Raw genomic sequence first — 18,141 nt, forward strand, 5'->3', positions numbered from 1 at the left:
CTCTCCCTTTCTTTCTCTCTCTTTCTCTCCTCCCTCGCTCTAGTCCAGGGCGTCTGTGCCAGGAGTGGCTCGAGCAGAGAGGCTGGGAGCCGCAGAAGGAGCAGGACCTCCACATAGTGACTTAATAACTAGGACCCCCTCCCTAAAGACGCCTCGCCACAGGGGAGGAAGAGAATACGCAAGAAGAGGTCCGTGGAGATCCTGGGAACTCTTAAGTCAGAGGGCTAAGAGAGCGGCAGCTTTCAGAAGTTATTCCAGCTTCGCTGAGGAGGACAGATGGACTTCAGGGCGGCCCTCAAGCCCCGGTCGGGGCCTAAGCTGGGGTCAGAGATCAAGACGAACACCCCGACCAAGGTGGACTTCAGGTCGGTGTTGGGAAAGAAGGAGGGCGGCTCGCCCAAACCTGCTCCAGCTGAGCCGGCTCCCAGCAGCGCACCCGCAGACTTCAGGTCCATTCTCAATAAGAAGAAGACCCCGGAACCCGAGAAGGCTGGCGCGAAACAGCCGGTTCCTACACCAGCAGTCGCCAAACAGGACAAACAAAGCGGAATCAACGGCATGAACGGGACAGTGGACAACAAAAAGACCAGCCTAGTAGAAAAAGGAGGGACAGAGAAAAAGACTGCAGGAGGGACTGCAGAAAAGAAAATCATCCCAGCAGAGAAGCCGAGCCCCGAGAAGAAGACAGATGCTGGGATAGCGGAATCAAAGAACAAAACTGTGGACGGAGGCGTCAATCAGAAGAAGGGTACCAACGTGGACGGGAGTTTGGCAGAAAAGAAGAGCGTGCCCAACTCTGTGGATGGAGGAGACGGAGGAAAGAAGGGCTCTGGCAAAGCGCCCTCGTTCACACAGACTCTGAATGATGTCACTGTTGTGGATGGAGAAAGGCTGAGGTTAGAGTGCACGGTGACCTCTGACCCACCGGCTGTCATCACCTGGTCCCTGGATGGGAAAGTTGTGAAGCCATCAAAATTCATTGTATTATCTCAGGAAGGTATGAGGCAAGGGATCATGTCCTCTTCTCCTTGCTTAATTTAAAACGTGTATATTGGTTATAGTATATCTACTTCTACAATAATTTACATTTTGAGTACATTTTGCTTCACCATGTAAACATTCTGTTGAACGATTTTCTGTCCATCAGTTCAGCTGTAGAAGTTCTCCATCTCAAAAGGAAAAATATTATGCAGTGTAGTCTCCTTTGGCCTCATGTTCATGATCTGATGAGTTACTGAATGGGCCTGTCAAGATTAAACTGTGTTTTCAAACACTCCCCACCCCACTGCTCCCTCCTCTGACAGGCTGTAGATCAGAGAGAGAGCCTCAAGCTCATAAAGCAGGGATTGGACTTCACATGGGTGACTGCAGCTCCCAGTTAGTACTGTTATTTCAGCTCTTTGAGCTCACACTGGACGAGTCATCCGATCCAGGGGCTCAAAAACTGCCCCTTTGTTCCGGCGTAAAGGGGTCGATGTGCTCAGTCACTCAGGCACAATTAGAAAGTTCTGGAATAGCAGTGGAGGATTTCCCAAGCTTGGGTCTCAGCAGGAATTTAGGGGGACCCTGTGTTGTTGCTTTGTCCAGTGGTTAGGGTACACCCATATATTGTGGATGAATATTATATCTATTGCTGTTCTGACAGAATGTTGGCTGAACAGGGGTGAGCTTAAGTAGTCATCTACATAAACTCGATAGAATCCAATATTTTCATGTCAGTCCACTCATGTTTTGAGTGTCAATGTGTCGAATAGAAAGGCTGGAAGAGGCTATTTCATTAATAATTCATGCAGCTGTGTATAAGGTGTTGCTAATCTCTCGCCTCCTCTTTTCAATCCCAGGAGGCAAATGCTCACTCACCATAGACAAGGCTCTTCCAGAGGATGAAGGGCGCTATACATGCAAAGCAGAGAACGCAGACGGAAAGGCCGAATGTTCCTGTATGGTCCAAGTGGATGGTATGGTCCACCAAAGAGGTCAACAACCTCTACTTATAAACAAACATTTACACAGCATTATATCATATTACATAGACATGAAAACTATGAACTAACGGCTGCTACACTGTCACCAGGAGATGATGACTGTATGCTGTATTTCTTTTTATAGATCCCTCAGATCCATCAGCAGAAAAGAAAAACAGGAAAAGCTCATCATCAGCACCAACAACAGAGAGTGAGTACAGAAGCTGTGGTTTTGTTGCTATAACCCATATATTTCTTACCCTTTATTTCTAAGTGTAGATGAAATGTTTTGATATTTAATCTTCCTGTCCGTGGTTGTGAGATAAGTATGCACTGCAATCCAATGATCCTATTGGATCAGGTGAGCCTTCCTGTCCAAACACAGGACCTTGACCAGCCCAACAATCACAAAGACAGTAAATCCCATCCACGTTTGATGCTCCACCACAGTGGCATGGTTTGCGACACGGAGTGGACATTAATCCAGGTTTCCTTTTAAAAACATCTGTTATTTGAAACCTTGAGCCTGGAGATGGGACAGTGCCAGCCTGGCCCAGCGTGCCTGTCTGGTGGGATGGGGGGGCGGGAGGGGGGAGGTCTGCTTCACCTGTCAGTAAGTGTTGGTGGATCGTTTTAAAGGGATGGTCTTTTGGTCTGCTTGATTGTTTTTGTTCCAGGCTTTTTACGCAGCAGTCACAGTATATCCTTGCGCTTAATCCGTGTGCTTGAGGAAGAGTAGAAATAAACTCGGGCCATGTTTATCCAGCTTCTCAGAATAATAGTGCAGATCCCAGACCAGTTATTGCCTATTAAATCCTTGGGAATCAATTTGCACCCACAAGAGGAAGCTGATCTTGGATCTGCGCTCGTAGTTTTGAAAAACGCTTGATAATTAAGAGCCATATTGTTTTGGAACGTTCATCCACTACTTGCGTACGTGCCTCACAAGCATCTAGGATTTCACAAGCATAGCTAGCGAGGCCTACCAAAGTAACCTGATCATATGGAAAAAAGAACGATGGGAGCAAGCTGAGTGCATTAGAAAAAAAAAAAACTGAAAAGATGGAGATGGAAGCAGAAACAAATGCCCTAAAATGGCTTAAAGCTGTTTTCTCACATGCTGAGTGCCTCTTAAAGCCTGACTCTAGTCCTGCCTGTGTCTTCGGACTGGGCCTGAGCATTAGTGGGGTTTATATGTTGCATTGTTTCTTGACGGCTATCAAACCTAGAATAAATAGTGGGGAGAGAGGGCCAGTGCCATTTCCTGGATCCTAGGGGCCCTATTTTTAGCATGCCCATAAAAGGGGAATTCCAGCAGGCGGTGTCCGCAAAGGCAGACCTTCTCTCTGGGATGCTGATCCGGAAAGGCAAGCCTCCCCTGAAGCTCCTGCACATTCTCCCAGGCGCTCACAAATAAACGCTGACCAGTTTCCCAGTCAGATGTAATGGTACATGCAGATGTTCGTACTCAAGTTCGGCCTTCGAAGCGAGATCAGCCCTTCAGGTCACCATGTTTAGAAGCAAGTTCCAATTCTTTAGGTTTTTTTTTTAACATAGCTCCCTCCTTAAATATGTCTCTGTGTTTGACATCCACTTGATGCATCATGGGCTTTATTTATGTCTAGATTTCCCTTTAAACTTGTTTTGCAATTGATCTGCTCAAATGTAAGCTCTACATGTAGTGCAATGCCAGATTTAAATCACAAAGTAAAATAAACCAAACTGGCCATCTGAAAGCCATTTATTTATTCTGTGATAACGCTGTGTATTATACAGATGAAGCCAGAATAAAGAAGAAGCCAGCGCCAAAGTCTCCCACCAAACAGGGTAAGTCTGGAGTTCTTATGAAGTCTGGCTCATCGAACCTTCTTTGGAAGGGACACACTGAAACCGAAAACAAGGCAACATGTTCAGAAGAACACTGAAGAATGGTGCTCTGATTAGCTGCCACATAGAAATTGTATCCCACAGAGCATGGATATGTATGGGGATAGAACAAGTTTTCAAATGGATGTCTATCCTGTCCTATTATGTACAGTAATGTGCAAAAGTCAAAAAAAGATAACTCTTCGTTTATTTAATTTCCAGTCAAAATGGTCATTAGGTACAAGTTACTCATTTCTCAGGGCCAGGAAAGAGGAGAGTATGTTTCAGTATTGAGTGTGTCCACGAAAGAGTTTCCATTAGACCTTCTATTCTTTCAGAATAGACATGCTTCAGTTTTTCAAAGAAATGTACAGAGATATTTTTCCACACCTTCAAAGTTCAGTCTTAGAAGTTGGTTGCATTTTCTGCTTCTCACAGTAGAAAAAAAACCCCACACAAACTGAAACTCAGTGATGTTGAGGTCTGAGTTCTGGAGTGGCCAGTCAGTTGTTCTGAGAACACCAGAAGCTTCTTTCTTGATTTCTTCTTTTTTTTTGTCTAGTTCCTTTTCTCAGTAATGGCCTTTTGACAGCTACACATCCTTTCAGACTCACTTAGTTGTCTTTCCGTAGGCTGGACAGAAACACCTGTGGATTTTTTCAGCTCTGAAGCAAGAGTGGAACTTTATTTTCTCCAGTGTCTTAAAAATGAAAGCTTTAAATACTGTTTATCTGGACTTGGCGCGGCTGTTAGGAGTCCCATTTTATTTATATTCATTAATAATTTTTGGAAACTCCTGTTTTTTTCCACTTATTTTTCTTTGACTTCCCTCCTGTGAATTGTCTTATATTTACTGTCCTTAGAAATATCCCCTAAAATAATAATAACTTGAAATTAATGCCCATTTTGACATGAAATGAAAGAAATTAGGGTTGGTTATGTGAAGGTAAGAATGTTAAAACACCCCCCAACCCCACCTCCCAAGTTGTATTTAATGCAACCCCCATTATTGCCCACTGCAGGTTCTCCTCCCCAGATTCTGCAGTTCCCCGGAGATCTGAAGATCAGAGCAGGAGAGAAGGTGGAGCTGTTGTGTAGCTTTGGAGGCACTGCACCCATTACATGCACCTGGCTCAAGTTTAAAAAACCGGTAAGAATGGAAAGGAAGAGAAAGAAAAGGGATGGACAGAGGAATAGGCATAGAGGGAGAGGGGGAAAGTATAAAAGAGTGAATGCTGTTGGTCTTTGAATTTACTTTACCTTACTGAGAGAATTCCCAGCTCATGATATGACTATTACTAATATGTAATAGTACTAATATAGTGCTGCTACGACTACTACTATGACCACCAGTATACAGTACTAAAAGGTATTGTACTGTTCATCGTAGTCTGTTACACGTGGCTGAAGACTCTCACAATGGTGAGGTGCAGTGTGAAAATACCTTGCCACAGTGCTGTTCTGTCCATCACTGTTCATGACATTCTGTCATTTGGCCATTATCTCTGCTCCAGATCCAGGCAGGAAGTGGAGGCGTTACCATAGAAACCAAGGAGAACAGCAGCCAGCTGACGATTGCAGCCAGCGACCAGGATCACTGTGGCTGCTACACGCTGGAGTTGCAGAACAAATACGGCACCAAGCAGGCCTCGCTCAACCTCACCGTTGTAGGTATGACACACGCTGGCCTAATGAGGGCACTGTCACTGAAATGAGAGGGAGAGAAAAAAGGGGAAAGAGTGGGGATAGAGAGAGAGAGAGAGAGAGGGAGAGAGAGAGAGGTTCTTGCCCTTGTTGGAATTGCCCTCCATATGATATACTGTGATCACACTTGTGAATTCAGACTCACTAAATCTTTGGACAAACTCAAAAATGGGACAGTGAAACAAATGTTGAACGTTGATGTCGTCTCTCGAGATACCTTTTATTCTACCACAAGGCGACTCGATGGCCCACCTATGAGCATACACATAAACCACAACCAAGAGCTGCAGCCATCTGTGGTCCTATTATTTAGAGGAGCTAACCATGCAAATTCAATAATTTAATTTGTGATTATCGTGACGTCAGTCTGCAGGAATTTAGCCAACCTTCCCTGAGGCTCTCCATAGCCAGGCAAAGCAAATTAGTCTGAGATAAGACCCTTAATAATAAGATAGGGGTGACTGTAATATGAGAGAGGTTGCGAAAACGAGGGTAAAGTTCTAAGCCAGTATAAAAAGCACACTGTGAATATGTGAGTTATTCATGAATTAACCCCTGCTTTTTGGTATCGTTGTTTTGTTTTAAAGAAAGGGAGAAACTGACTGTAGGCATTACTGCTAGCCTATTTTGTGTGAGTACACAATACCAGGGGTTGGTACTCTAAATGAAGATCAGGAGGAATCAGATACTCCATAATGCAGTGGCTCCAAATCCTGGACCTGGAATGCCCCTGCACTGCATATCTTTATCGTTTTCCTTGCACTATGCCCCCTTTGACTCTGGAAAGGCTTGTTCATTAGCTCATTATTTCAATTAGGCCTGTTAGAGCAGGGAAAACACCAAAATATGCATGGGCATTGATACTCATGAGAAGGAATAGGAACCACTGCCACAATGGATTCTGCATGAGATCCACCTTTAAATCCCCAGCATTTAATGTCTCAGCAAAAGCTGCTTTGCTACCAAGCTCAGAAATCATCTAGTGCCCCCAAAAATGCCCAAGAAATGTAAAATGTGGCCTAATAAATCTAATTTAATTCGTTTAACACATCATAATAATCCCTCAAAATAATCTCTCATAAAGCTCAAGAACGCACCTTAAAAATTACTGAGACCAATATTCTATGGCAAACTGCAACTTTATGAGTTAGGCCACCAGTTCTGGGCATAGATGTCACTACTCTGTCAAAAAGGAGGTAAAAGCACCTTAACAGCAACAGTCTGCTAGCACCCCTATGGGATTCTAGTAGTTAGTACTGAATTAACTGCAATTTTTCTGGTCATTCTAGATTAAACACTCTAGATTAAAGCTTATAAAAGACAATTCATCTTTTATTTGAAGCTTCTAACAGACATTAACATATATTTTACCTTTCTGATGCTATTGCCACTGTTTTCCTATTCGAATAGCTGACTGAAACATACGTTCAAACTACCGCTTGTATTTGCTCTCAGTGATGTAGGACTTCCAGAAAGCCCAGGGTAAAATGTTTTTAAATTGGTCCAACCCATTATAAACCAAAACAAGATTGAATGATGATTCCACTGTCACTTTTTAATTATGGTTAATCTGGTGTGTAAGGCCTTCTTTCCAGCTCCTGAAGGCCTAATCAATGGGAGACCTTGTTTGGCTGTACCTATGTAGATATTACAGAGAAACCCTTTTGTTTTCAACCAAAGTTCAACAATAAAAGTACTACTACTTAGCCAGCAGAATTTAAATTCAGTAAATATGATGATTGTAATAAATAAAAATGAACTAAATTACAGATGTATTTTTTTATTTCACAGAAATCTTAAACTTCAAAGGCCCTGAGAGTTTCCAACCACAAAAAATGCCTCAACACTGTCTGCTATTGTGCTGTAACCATTGCATTTCTCTGCCTCAGACAAGCCCGATCCACCAGCTGGGGTCCCAGCCGCCTCAGATATCCGCAGGTCTTCACTCACCCTCTCCTGGTACGGACCAACTTACGATGGCGGCAGCATCGTCCAGTCGTACAATCTTGAGATCTGGAACTCTGTGAATGACAAGTGGAGCGCACTCACTTCCTGTAACAGCACCTCCTACCACATCCAGGAGCTACTCTCAGACCGGCAGTACAAGTTCCGTGTGCGGGCGGTTAACATGTACGGTATCGGCGAACCCAGTGCCGAGTCAGAACCGGTCACAGTGGGAGTACAAGTGGAGCCAGGTGAGAGACAACATAGTGATAGATAGTGACATCTAATGAGGCTTCTTCTCCTGAGAATTATGTGTAGTCAAGGGACTTCATTGCAGCTTAACAAGGGAACTAACTACGTGCACTAATTTCCCTCCCTAGAAAAAAAAGAAGAGGAAGCTGAGGCGGCAGTATCCGATGATGGTATGCATTTGAGTCAGTTTGTCTACCTGAAATCCATCATTTCTGAAATTCATCCACCTTTCAACTCATCCATCCACATATCCATTCATCTATCACCAGTGGTTTTCAGCTCTGGTCCTAGAGGAACCCCACCACAGATATTTTTGAGTTCTTCTTGCTCACAACCGCCACTTCAACACAGGAAGGGCTTAATGATCCTTAATTATGATCCTTAATTATGATTAGTTGGATCAGGTGCATTAGAACAGGGAAAACACTAAAATATGCAGGGCAGGGGTACTTTAGGACCATTTGTTGGGAAATGCTAATCTATGGGTGGGTAATATGGCAAAAATATAACACAATCCCTCAAGACATTTTCTTGATACATGCAGTTACAGACGATGGATTCATAAGATCTTGACCTCAATTAGCTCAATAAACAAAACTTAGAAGTAAAGTCGTTTATGTGTGCTTTGAACAGAATCGGATTGGATTGATTATTAATTCTTAATCAATATGCATTAGCCACCCAGAAGGATAAGCGGTTTAGATGATGTATGTATGTATGTATGCATTAGCCTAATATTTCCTGCACATTTATGTATATACACACACACACACACACACACATATATAAATATATATATATATATATATATATATATATGGTGTTCGATTGATCTGCAGTGGTGTTTGATCATTTTAAGGTAACACTTTACTTGACCCCTAATACATAACATTGACATAACCATACCATAAACATGTTATGGCAGATGTCATACGCTTTATGAGCTGTCATGACAGATTGAGTCCAGTAATATTACAGTGTCATATTACAATTACTGATAATTGTCATGATTGATGTCATAATGTTTGATGTCATGACAATTATCAGTAATGGTAATATGACACTGTAATATTACTGGACTCAATCTGTCATGACAGCTCATAAAGCGTATGACATCTGCCATAACGCGTTCATGGTATTGTATGATTTATGTCATAATGTTTGATGTCATGACGGCTATCTAGAGTACACAGCAAAAATAATCATCTGACAATAAACTGTCATGACATCAAACATGACAGTTACTGGTAATGTTAACATGAGACTGTTATATTACCTGACAAAATCTGTCATGACAGCTCCTGACAGCATATAATATGTTTATAGCATAGTTATGTCAATGTTATGTGGCAGGGTTCAAGTCAAGTGTTGCCTATTTTTAATATAGTGGGCTTTTTTTTCATTTATTTATTAATCATTAGGGCAGTCTTTGAGCCATCTCAGACCTGGCCTGAGGCCCTCTGAGGCCCCTGGCAGTCAGAGGCCTTTGGGACTCCACTGGCCCACTCAGTAATCCATTTGTGGAAATATTTTTATTAAACGATTTGTGTGCTGCACGAAATCCAGGACTAACTTTGCAATGAGACATGCAGTGGTTTAAGCACTGACCATATCAAGTCATACCTAAAAAAAAGACATCCATCATATATCTTTCTTTTCTCACATATCTCTTAACTTCTCAGATTCAGACAAAGATCCCGAGTACAGGGATGTGGTTATAAAGAAAGACTGCAGTGTAAAGGATTTCTATGATGTGGAGGATCGTTTGGGCACGTAAGACACAATTCCACTCACCAGTTTGTCCCTAAGATCTATTTCTGATGCATTTCTTTCAACTGTTTCCTTTTACTTCTCTCTCATTCATCTCAGGGGTAAATTCGGCCAGGTCTTCAAAGTGGTTGAGAAGTCAACCAAAAAGGTGTGGGCAGGGAAGTTCATCAAAGCTTTCTCACAGAAGGAGAAGGAGAACGTGCGGCAGGAGATCAGCATCATGAACAGCCTCCACCACCCTAAGCTCGTGCAGTGCGTGGACGCCTTCGAGGGCAAGTCCGACATGGTCATGGTGATGGAAATGTAAGTCCGCTCCACCTTGTGTGACCTATGAAAAACAAGTAGAACAAAGGCTAACACGACCCAGGTGGGTCTCATTTATGACGCTGTAAGGCAGCATTTTAAGTGAAAAGAGCATGACGCGGGTTTTAAAGTGAAAACGATGATTACATTAACTTGTTAAGCAGAGCTGAGTGTTCTCATCTAGAACACTTCTGAACAAGCCAGGATGTTTGCTAGTGGGTTTTTTTTCCACCTCAACACCCTTAAATCTTTTCGCCAGTTTTGCTTTTTATGGTGAGAGCAGCATGCAGAGGCAGCGGCGTGTGATTGGAGAAGTGCTTGTCACATGTCCTTATATAGCACTAAAGAACGAGAGGGAGGGAGGAACCAAGGAGGGATCCTCTCGGCCTCGGCTTGGCAGCCATGATGGAAAAAAGGCCCAGATTTGAATCTCATTTCGAGTATGAGATTTGTTTATTGCTGCTCCTGGAACAGAAATAAGTCTTGATTGTTTAATGGAAAATGCTGATAAAGTGTGTTGCGCCGATGACGTTCTGCGCTGCCTCTTCCACTTTCTGTCCTTTGTTGATTTTTATTGGTCACTGTAGAATTCCAGGCGATTAGTAGGCCTGTCACTGATCGGTGACGTCAGCCTGTTCCCCTATTGGCTGCAGGATCTCGGGCGGCGAGCTGTTTGAGCGAATCGTTGACGAGGATTTCGAGCTGACAGAGCGCGAGGTCATTAAGTATATGCTCCAGATCATCGATGGGGTCCAGTTCATCCACAAGCAGGGCATCGTGCACCTGGACCTCAAGCCAGAGAACATCATGTGCGTCAACAAGACGGGCAGCAAGATCAAACTCATCGACTTTGGCCTTGCGAGAAGGCTAGGTACTCACCTGCACGGTGGTCTTTTCTGTCAGTCAAGGGGTCAACATAGTCTCCACTAAGTGTAGCTAATAAACAGGTTGTTCCAACATTTCTGTACATAAGGTTAAGATAAAATATAAACAAAGTCACATGCTCCATTTTAGAGAAACAGAATTTTATATACAGGTCGTGATAGGAACCAGACATCCGAAGCATTTACTACCTCTAAACGCTACCCCATAGAAAATTATTAGACTAATGGTTATGGTTATATGGTATATGTAGCCATATGCCTGAGACATTGTGGGGTTTTTTTTGTTTTGATACCAGGTTTTGACATAAAATGTATTTTTTAAAAGCTATTCATGCCAGAGAGGTACATGCACGGCCAGATAGTCCCCAAATAAAATGTGTTTTTTTCAGATTTGTTACCTTTTTATCATTATCAACATTACACGTTAAAAACCAGATGCATGTGTAGCTTCACTGATGGTTTTGGATAGTAAATAAAATGACTGTATTTGCATTGTAGACATTGTGAACCCTGGTTCCTATCACCATATTCTGATGTTCTACGACAAAATGATTGGACTGCTTTGTTGTACAGTGTATTCAAGGAAACCTCTTAGTATTTCAGTACTTTCACAGTTTAAATACCCCAAAGACCTCTGAAAGCTTGATTTAATCATGTTTCTCACTTGTAATTTGAGAGAAACTAATCACACTGTTTTTCTGCCGTTCTCAGAGGACTCCGGTTCACTCAAGGTTCTCTTTGGAACACCTGAGTTCGTGGCCCCTGAGGTGATCAACTATGAGGCAATCAGCTATCCAACAGATATGTGGAGCATTGGAGTTATCTGCTACATCCTGTATGTGAGATATCCTCCGTCTTGACCATGAACCATTAAAATTCAAAGCCTAGTGAATAAACTGAAAAATATGTTCATATATGTAGCGGCGAAAGATTATAAATCAAGACTGCCCAAAGTATGGCCCATACTCTAAGGTTGTCCCATGTGGACATTTGATTTGGTCCACCACAAAATAACCCTAGCCCCTCTCCCTCAGCCAATGAGAAAACAAACATATTTTATACTGTATGGTCTTATGCAAAAGTTTGAACACCCTCAGTCATGTGGCATGTTTTGTTGATTTTATAAACGAAAATAAGTAAAAACATCCTCTACATGGATCAAACTTGACATAAATGTCAAAATAAACATGTAATCATAACAAAAAATATTAAACATGCAATATTAAATGTGCCATTACTTTTGAGAAGGCCACTTTTTTATATTTTATCTTTTTTCCAAAAATATTACATTTAGAAAATAAACAATAATATACATAAAATGAAGAGTACTAATGTGCATTATAATTTGAAGTGTGTTCTCTGTCTCACTTAAATCAACAAAACATGTAATTTGACCAGGGGCACCAAACTTTTGCATACCAAATTGTTATGTCCTTTAAAAAAATGTATTTGTGAAATATTGTAATAACAAAACAATCCTATAATACTAAAAAAAATAAAAATCAGTTGATATTTACTCTTTATTTGTAACTTGTTTTGCCTTTGTCAAAAGCAGGGAAAACAACAAATGAGACAAAAATGTATGGACAGAATATGATATTTGTTGGCAAAGGCTTTGGCCTCTTGTTATTATACTCATTATATACTATGTAAGGAGAACAGTATGAAAGCCTAGCCAGGGTTTCATATCTAACCGTCGTTTCTCTCTTTGTCCTTAGTGTTAGTGGTCTCTCTCCATTCATGGGGGACAACGACAATGAAACCCTTGCTAACGTTACCTCTGCAACTTGGGACTTTGAGGACGAGGCTTTTGATGAGATCTCGGACCAGGCTAAAGATTTCATCAGCAGCCTACTCAAGAAAGATATGAAGTGAGTTCAAAGGCACATAAACTCATTATGATAATTAGCTATTGATATGTTGATGAATGTAACGATATGGGGTGTTTGTTGTATAAAGGTTCCTTTAACGTGATCATCTAATGTGACTGTTTGTCAGATAATCATCTTGAGTAAAAACAGTGCTGATGGTTTTATCACCTTCCCCAGTGTTTTATGCAGCACAGAGCTCTCTTAATGCCTTTGCATTCACTGTATGTCTGAGAGCGCCCCCTGTCTGTGTTCTCTTGTGCTGCAGGGCCAGGCTGAGCTGTGCCCAGTGCCTGGAGCACACCTGGCTAAAGCAGGACACCAAGAACATGGAGGCCAAGCAGCTGTCCAAGGAGCGCATGAAGAAGTACATACTGAGACGCCGATGGCAGGTCAGAGAACCTGACAGTGCAACAGACAGCAGTGTTGCTTTTGGATTGATGTTTCAGTTAAAGAGGAATTCTACACTGCGAAAAAATGATATTTTAGCAAGTGAAAAAAATCTTAAAGCTAGTCAATATATATAATATTTCTCATGATGAGTTTGTTGAATGAATATAATAAACTTATTTAACTTTTTCCTAGATATTTTTTACTTATTTTAAGTGCTTTTATCTAGTGAAAGTATCTTTCCATTGGCAGATCATTTTACTTAAAATGAGCAAAATTATCTGCCATAGGAATAAGACACTTTCACTAAATAAAGTGACTTACAAGTGATAAAATGTATATAAATAAGCTGAACAATATTATAATATTCTTAAAACCAAGGTGCAAAATACAGGTGGTCCTGCAAGGTCTTTGAGCCCTCTGATAAACATCTTGGAACCCCTGAATGTCTCAAAATCAAAATTCTGGGGGGGTCCCTGAAAATAAACTTATTATGTAGTTATTCTGTTCGTTAGAGAAAAAATAGATGCTCAAATACAAATTCAGGTAAAGGTCCAGGTTTAGCACTGATAGATGCAGCATTGCTCTGCCTCAGGATGGCGCTGTAGCAAATTAGTTCACCTAGTGGGTTCTTCCTCGCCTAGCAACTATAACTATGGCTGGGATATTCCAGAAAAACTTTACAATATGCGATTGCATATTTGTAAATCTGAATATTTGCCCAATTTCGCAAGAGTTTCGCTGGAAAGAGTGAATTGATACTTATTTCTCAAACCAAAAACAAAAGAGGAGATGTGAGATTTCAGATAACCCCTTAAGGACAAGGCCTGTCAGTGGGCCCAAAGTTTTTTACACACTTCTATAATCTAATAGCTCAGTCAGTTTGCATTGAAGTCCCTGTAGTTACTGAATAGTAAGCCTTAGTATGTAATAAGTTGGGATTGTAAGGGGTTAATGTGTGGAAGACCCCAATTCTTTTCCAAAAGAATTGTTAAACCAAATATTTTGTTGCCACTGAAGCTAGTATCAGTGCGAGTGAGTTAGTTAGCCAAGATGGGACCTCCCGAATACCATGGGGTACTTCGCACCACAGCTCAATCTCATTAAAAGAAATGTACTGATTACATTTAAGGTGTTTTTGCTTGCTTAGATATCATTTTGTGCACAGATTTTTCTTTTCTGCTGAATTCAATCATTAGGATGTACTGAGTGGTCATTCAGAGCAGTTTAATATGAATGTGCCATTTTGGAGAATCTTATAGAGTGAATGGTGGCGATAGGAGCCAGATTCATTTAATGCATAAATCCAAAGACCTCACAGAAAATTACTGAACTATTTTTTTATCCAATTGTTGTGAAAAGATACATGCAGGATGTTTTTAGGCAAAATATTTGAAAAATTTAGCAAATGTTTTAAACATTTACATGTGTAGACATGTATAGGTCCACTGGTCATTTTGGGTAGTACATGTGGACACTGCGACTCCTGGTTCCTATCATCACCACTGTAAAGAAAGTCAGTAAGTCAGTAAGTAGGTAAACAGCCAGTACGTTATTCTGCAAAGTACTATTTTTAATCAGACCACTGAGTTATGGTGAACGACTTGGAACTGTAAAGAATGTTTTAAAAATCAGTGGAATTCTTCTTTAATAAATACACTTTAATGGATAAACATGCATGTGGTGAAGAGGAAAGATGGGAAACTGTATACTCAACTAAGCATTTGTATCTTTGCTGTGCAGAAAACAGGGAACGCAGTACGAGCCATTTCCAGATTCAGCTCTATGGGAATGCTGGCAGGGATTGGCCCAAAGAAAAGCTCCCCAACAGAAGATAATAAACCAGGTTAGCACGGCCATCAGTTTCATACTAATTATGCTGCTGCAGAGAGTAATATCTTTGTGGTAAACATGTATCAAGCTTCTAATGGTGTGCATGCGTGTGTGCCTGTTTGTGTGCGTGCATTCAGAAGAACCCCCTGCGCCATTCCTAGAGAGTGCAGAAGATGAGAACCACACCCCTGCGCCTCCCACCTTCTCCTTGGTCATCCAGGATGTGGAGGTGGTGGAGGGCAGCGCCGCCCGCTTCGATTGCAAGATTGAGGGTAATTAACACTCATAATATGCTCTATTTAAATAGTTTATCCCAAATCTGGTCAAATAACAAAGAAATATTTGGTGTCCAAATACAACATAATACAACTCACCAGCGAATTCTCAAGCCCTTTATGAGCTGGGCTGGTGTGTTGGGGCACAAACTGTTTAGGGGGTCCCCAAGACTGGAGCTGAGAACCACTGCAGTGACGTATTCAATGCTTTTCATTCAGGCTACCCAGATCCTGAGGTGGTGTGGTACAAGGACGACCAGCCAATTAAAGAGACGCGCCACTTCCAGATTGACTACGAGGAGGACGGCCACTGCAGCCTGGTGATTTCTGAGGTGTGTCCCGACGACGATGCCAAATATACCTGCAAGGCGGTTAACAGCTTGGGCGAGGCCTCCTGCACGGCCGAACTGATGGTGGAGTTCATGCAGGAGGAGGAAGGAGAGGGGGAGGAGGAAGAGGAAGAGGAAGAAGAGGAGTAAAAGGACAAATGAGGAGAAAGGACAGGTGGAAGAACGAACGGACGATTGGATACCGTGGGAGCTCTGAATCTTCTTAAAGCTTACACTCCTTTTCCTGCTGCTTTTGTTATAGACACAGGCTGCAAGTCTTTCACTGATGCAAATATTTATTCACTTCTGTCTTTACAGCGCAATGGTAAAAGCGTGAAAACTGTTTTTTGTTTTTTTTTGTATGAAATGGATGTTCAAAGACATTCCAGCGTGTGCTCGGTTTCTCAGAATCATCAACAGCTGAACTCTGTTTCGGGACAGTTCAGTAGAATGTGAGAATGACTGTAGAACAACACTTTGGTGCCTTCGTTTGGACTTTCAGTTTCTTTTGGCTCTTTTCCAGTGCGTCATCACATGTTTTATGAGTCGGGTCACGCCGCTTTGACTTCTTCAGTGCCTGTCGACCTTTTTTTTGTGCATGTTTCACTGTTTCTGCTCTGCACTGTAGCGCACTCAAGTGGTGAAAACACTTTATGCATTTAAACCTTTATGTAGCCTAGCGTGATGTTAGATGTGTGCCTTTCAGCCTGTGGCCCCGAGGCAACAGACACACTGTTGGAGACCTAACTGTATAAAAAAGAATCAGTAATCGAGTTTTTTTATCTGATAATTTGATTCGCACATTCAATGACACCAGATTTAAGACTTTTTTTTCAAAGAAAAACTTATGTTTATGCCATTGTGTGGGATTATTTGCTGTTCCATGAAGACATTTAGATATTTGTCCACATTAGTGAGCGTTAATTTTGTATAATCTGATGATCACCGTCTGTAAATCTGTGGCGCGCGCACTTCAGCCGACTCGCGAATGGTTTGTCGGTGCTGTTTCTGTTCAGAGGTTTGTTTGCCCGTTTTTAGTCGAATTGCATGACAAAGCAAACTGGCATAACGAGGTGAACTTGGTGTAGAAGGTCCCACTGAAGTCCTCATCCTTTATTTATGTCTTTGTACAGGCTTCTGCCTCCATGCTGCGTGTCTCTGAGTAGTCTCTGAGAATGAATTAGTTATTGCTATAGAACTGAAAGTTGGGTTTGGTGAGTTTTACACTTTGCATATTAAGAGAGAAATAGTCCTTCACACTTCAGTCCATATGCAGAAGTAATAGTCCGGTTTGTGCACTAAACATTTAAGCAATAAGAATGGAGACAACGTGAAACCATGCGAACAGACCACATCCAGTGTTATTCCAAACTTTAAACAGTATCACCGGTTTACGTCAAAGTCTTGAGTGGCCGCATAAATAAAAGTGATTCCCTCTCTTAGCATGTTTGTTTGTGTGTTTGGTAAGATAACTTTACATACAGTTTCCGAACGTGCTCTCCAACTTTGCTTACCCCCTTAAATGGACAGGGCTCACTGGTGGGCCGAAGGTTTTATAACATACTTCTATAACCTAGGAATAGCTCAGTCAGTTTGCACTGAAGTCCCTGTAGTTAATGAGTTATAAGCCTTAGAATGTAATAAGGGATTTGACAGGGTTAATGATACATTTTTTACACTATCAGAAAAAAGGGTACCAGTCATTTTTAGTCCCCCAAGGTACAAACAATGCAAGTGTTCCCTTGAAAGTGGTCCTTCAGGTCCGATTGTGTACCTTTAATTAGTTTCAAAGGTACATTACATTCACTTTCCCACAGGAAAAGGGCATATTTGTTACTTTTTTATGACTTGTAGTCAGGACAGGTGTATGCACAACATAATTTCATAACTGAACATGAATATGAATATATATGAATATGGTATAATTGTGTTCCCTAAGTACTGAGGTACCTTGAGGGTACCGCCTTAGTGACAGCATATCTGCCCTGAAAGGTATGTTTTTTTCTGAGAGTGTACTCAGTTGAGGCGACTGAACGTGGGGTTTAATCTTTACGACATTTATCCCCTTCAAAATGAAGATGCCCCTTGGGTGACTGATGAAACATCTTCAAGATACCAGCTGCCTTAAACTACCACTACACAATGTAATTTCCTAATTGATTTAGTGAGAGTTCCTAACAATTTGCCACTGTCTTGTTTTCATTGTCTTATTTTCTGACGATAAAATTGCTTTTGATTTTTAATGATATGATTTAATGTTCCTCATATTTTTACTGGCTTTTTACCACAAACATCATGAAGTGGTGTCCAAATAGTTGTTATCATCCTTCTTTTTGTGTCTTGATTTTATGTGACCGTGCAGCAATTAAAAAAAAAAAAAACTAAGGGTTTCAGAAGTTTAGCCTGGATTGGTTTATGCCATTTACAATTTGTAAAAATGAACTTAACCGTAAAAGTTATCTTAAAATTAATCCCTAATCATGTGACAGAAAATCCAGGGTTAGATTCTGGAAGTGTACAGCTATCTGGCTTTCTGCTTTGTGAGACACAACCCTGGACATCTACCCGTAGTGTTTTTCCTGCTCTGACACGCCCACTTCAACTCAGGAAGGGGTTGTTAGTTAGCCTAGCTGATAGTTGGATCAGCTTTGTTAAACCAGGGAATTCCAGTCCTAAAGCTGAGAACCACTTACTCAATGCGATATTTTTCCTGAAAGGTGCTGCAAGCAATGTGCAACTGCTTAGTTGGATCAAAAGCC

At 41.4% G+C, this 18,141-nt stretch overlaps 1 protein-coding gene across 2 annotated transcripts; it reads left to right on the top strand.

Annotated features, from left to right (window-relative positions):
- mylkb (myosin light chain kinase b) lies at positions 1 to 17,625 on the top strand. Of its 2 annotated transcripts, none has more exons than XM_036569840.1 (17): positions 1 to 997; positions 1,842 to 1,958; positions 2,110 to 2,175; positions 3,741 to 3,791; positions 4,853 to 4,980; positions 5,345 to 5,501; positions 7,424 to 7,729; positions 7,859 to 7,900; positions 9,413 to 9,503; positions 9,600 to 9,803; positions 10,457 to 10,674; positions 11,399 to 11,522; positions 12,406 to 12,558; positions 12,824 to 12,947; positions 14,689 to 14,791; positions 14,916 to 15,050; positions 15,273 to 17,625. In XM_036569840.1, the coding sequence occupies exons 1-17, from the start codon at positions 277 to 279 to the stop codon at positions 15,530 to 15,532; spliced, it is 3,000 nt and encodes a 999-aa protein (XP_036425733.1). In that variant the 5' UTR covers positions 1 to 276; the 3' UTR covers positions 15,533 to 17,625. The 2 variants fall into 2 exon arrangements, with proteins under 2 accessions (XP_036425733.1, XP_036425734.1); XM_036569841.1 differs by having other exon boundaries at positions 14,919 to 15,050; positions 15,273 to 15,532.
- The last annotated feature ends 516 nt before the right edge of the window (positions 17,626 to 18,141 follow it).

Source organism: Colossoma macropomum, unplaced genomic scaffold (genome assembly GCF_904425465.1).
Source record: "Colossoma macropomum unplaced genomic scaffold, Colossoma_macropomum, whole genome shotgun sequence".
NCBI classification, from domain to species: domain Eukaryota; kingdom Metazoa; phylum Chordata; class Actinopteri; order Characiformes; family Serrasalmidae; genus Colossoma; species Colossoma macropomum.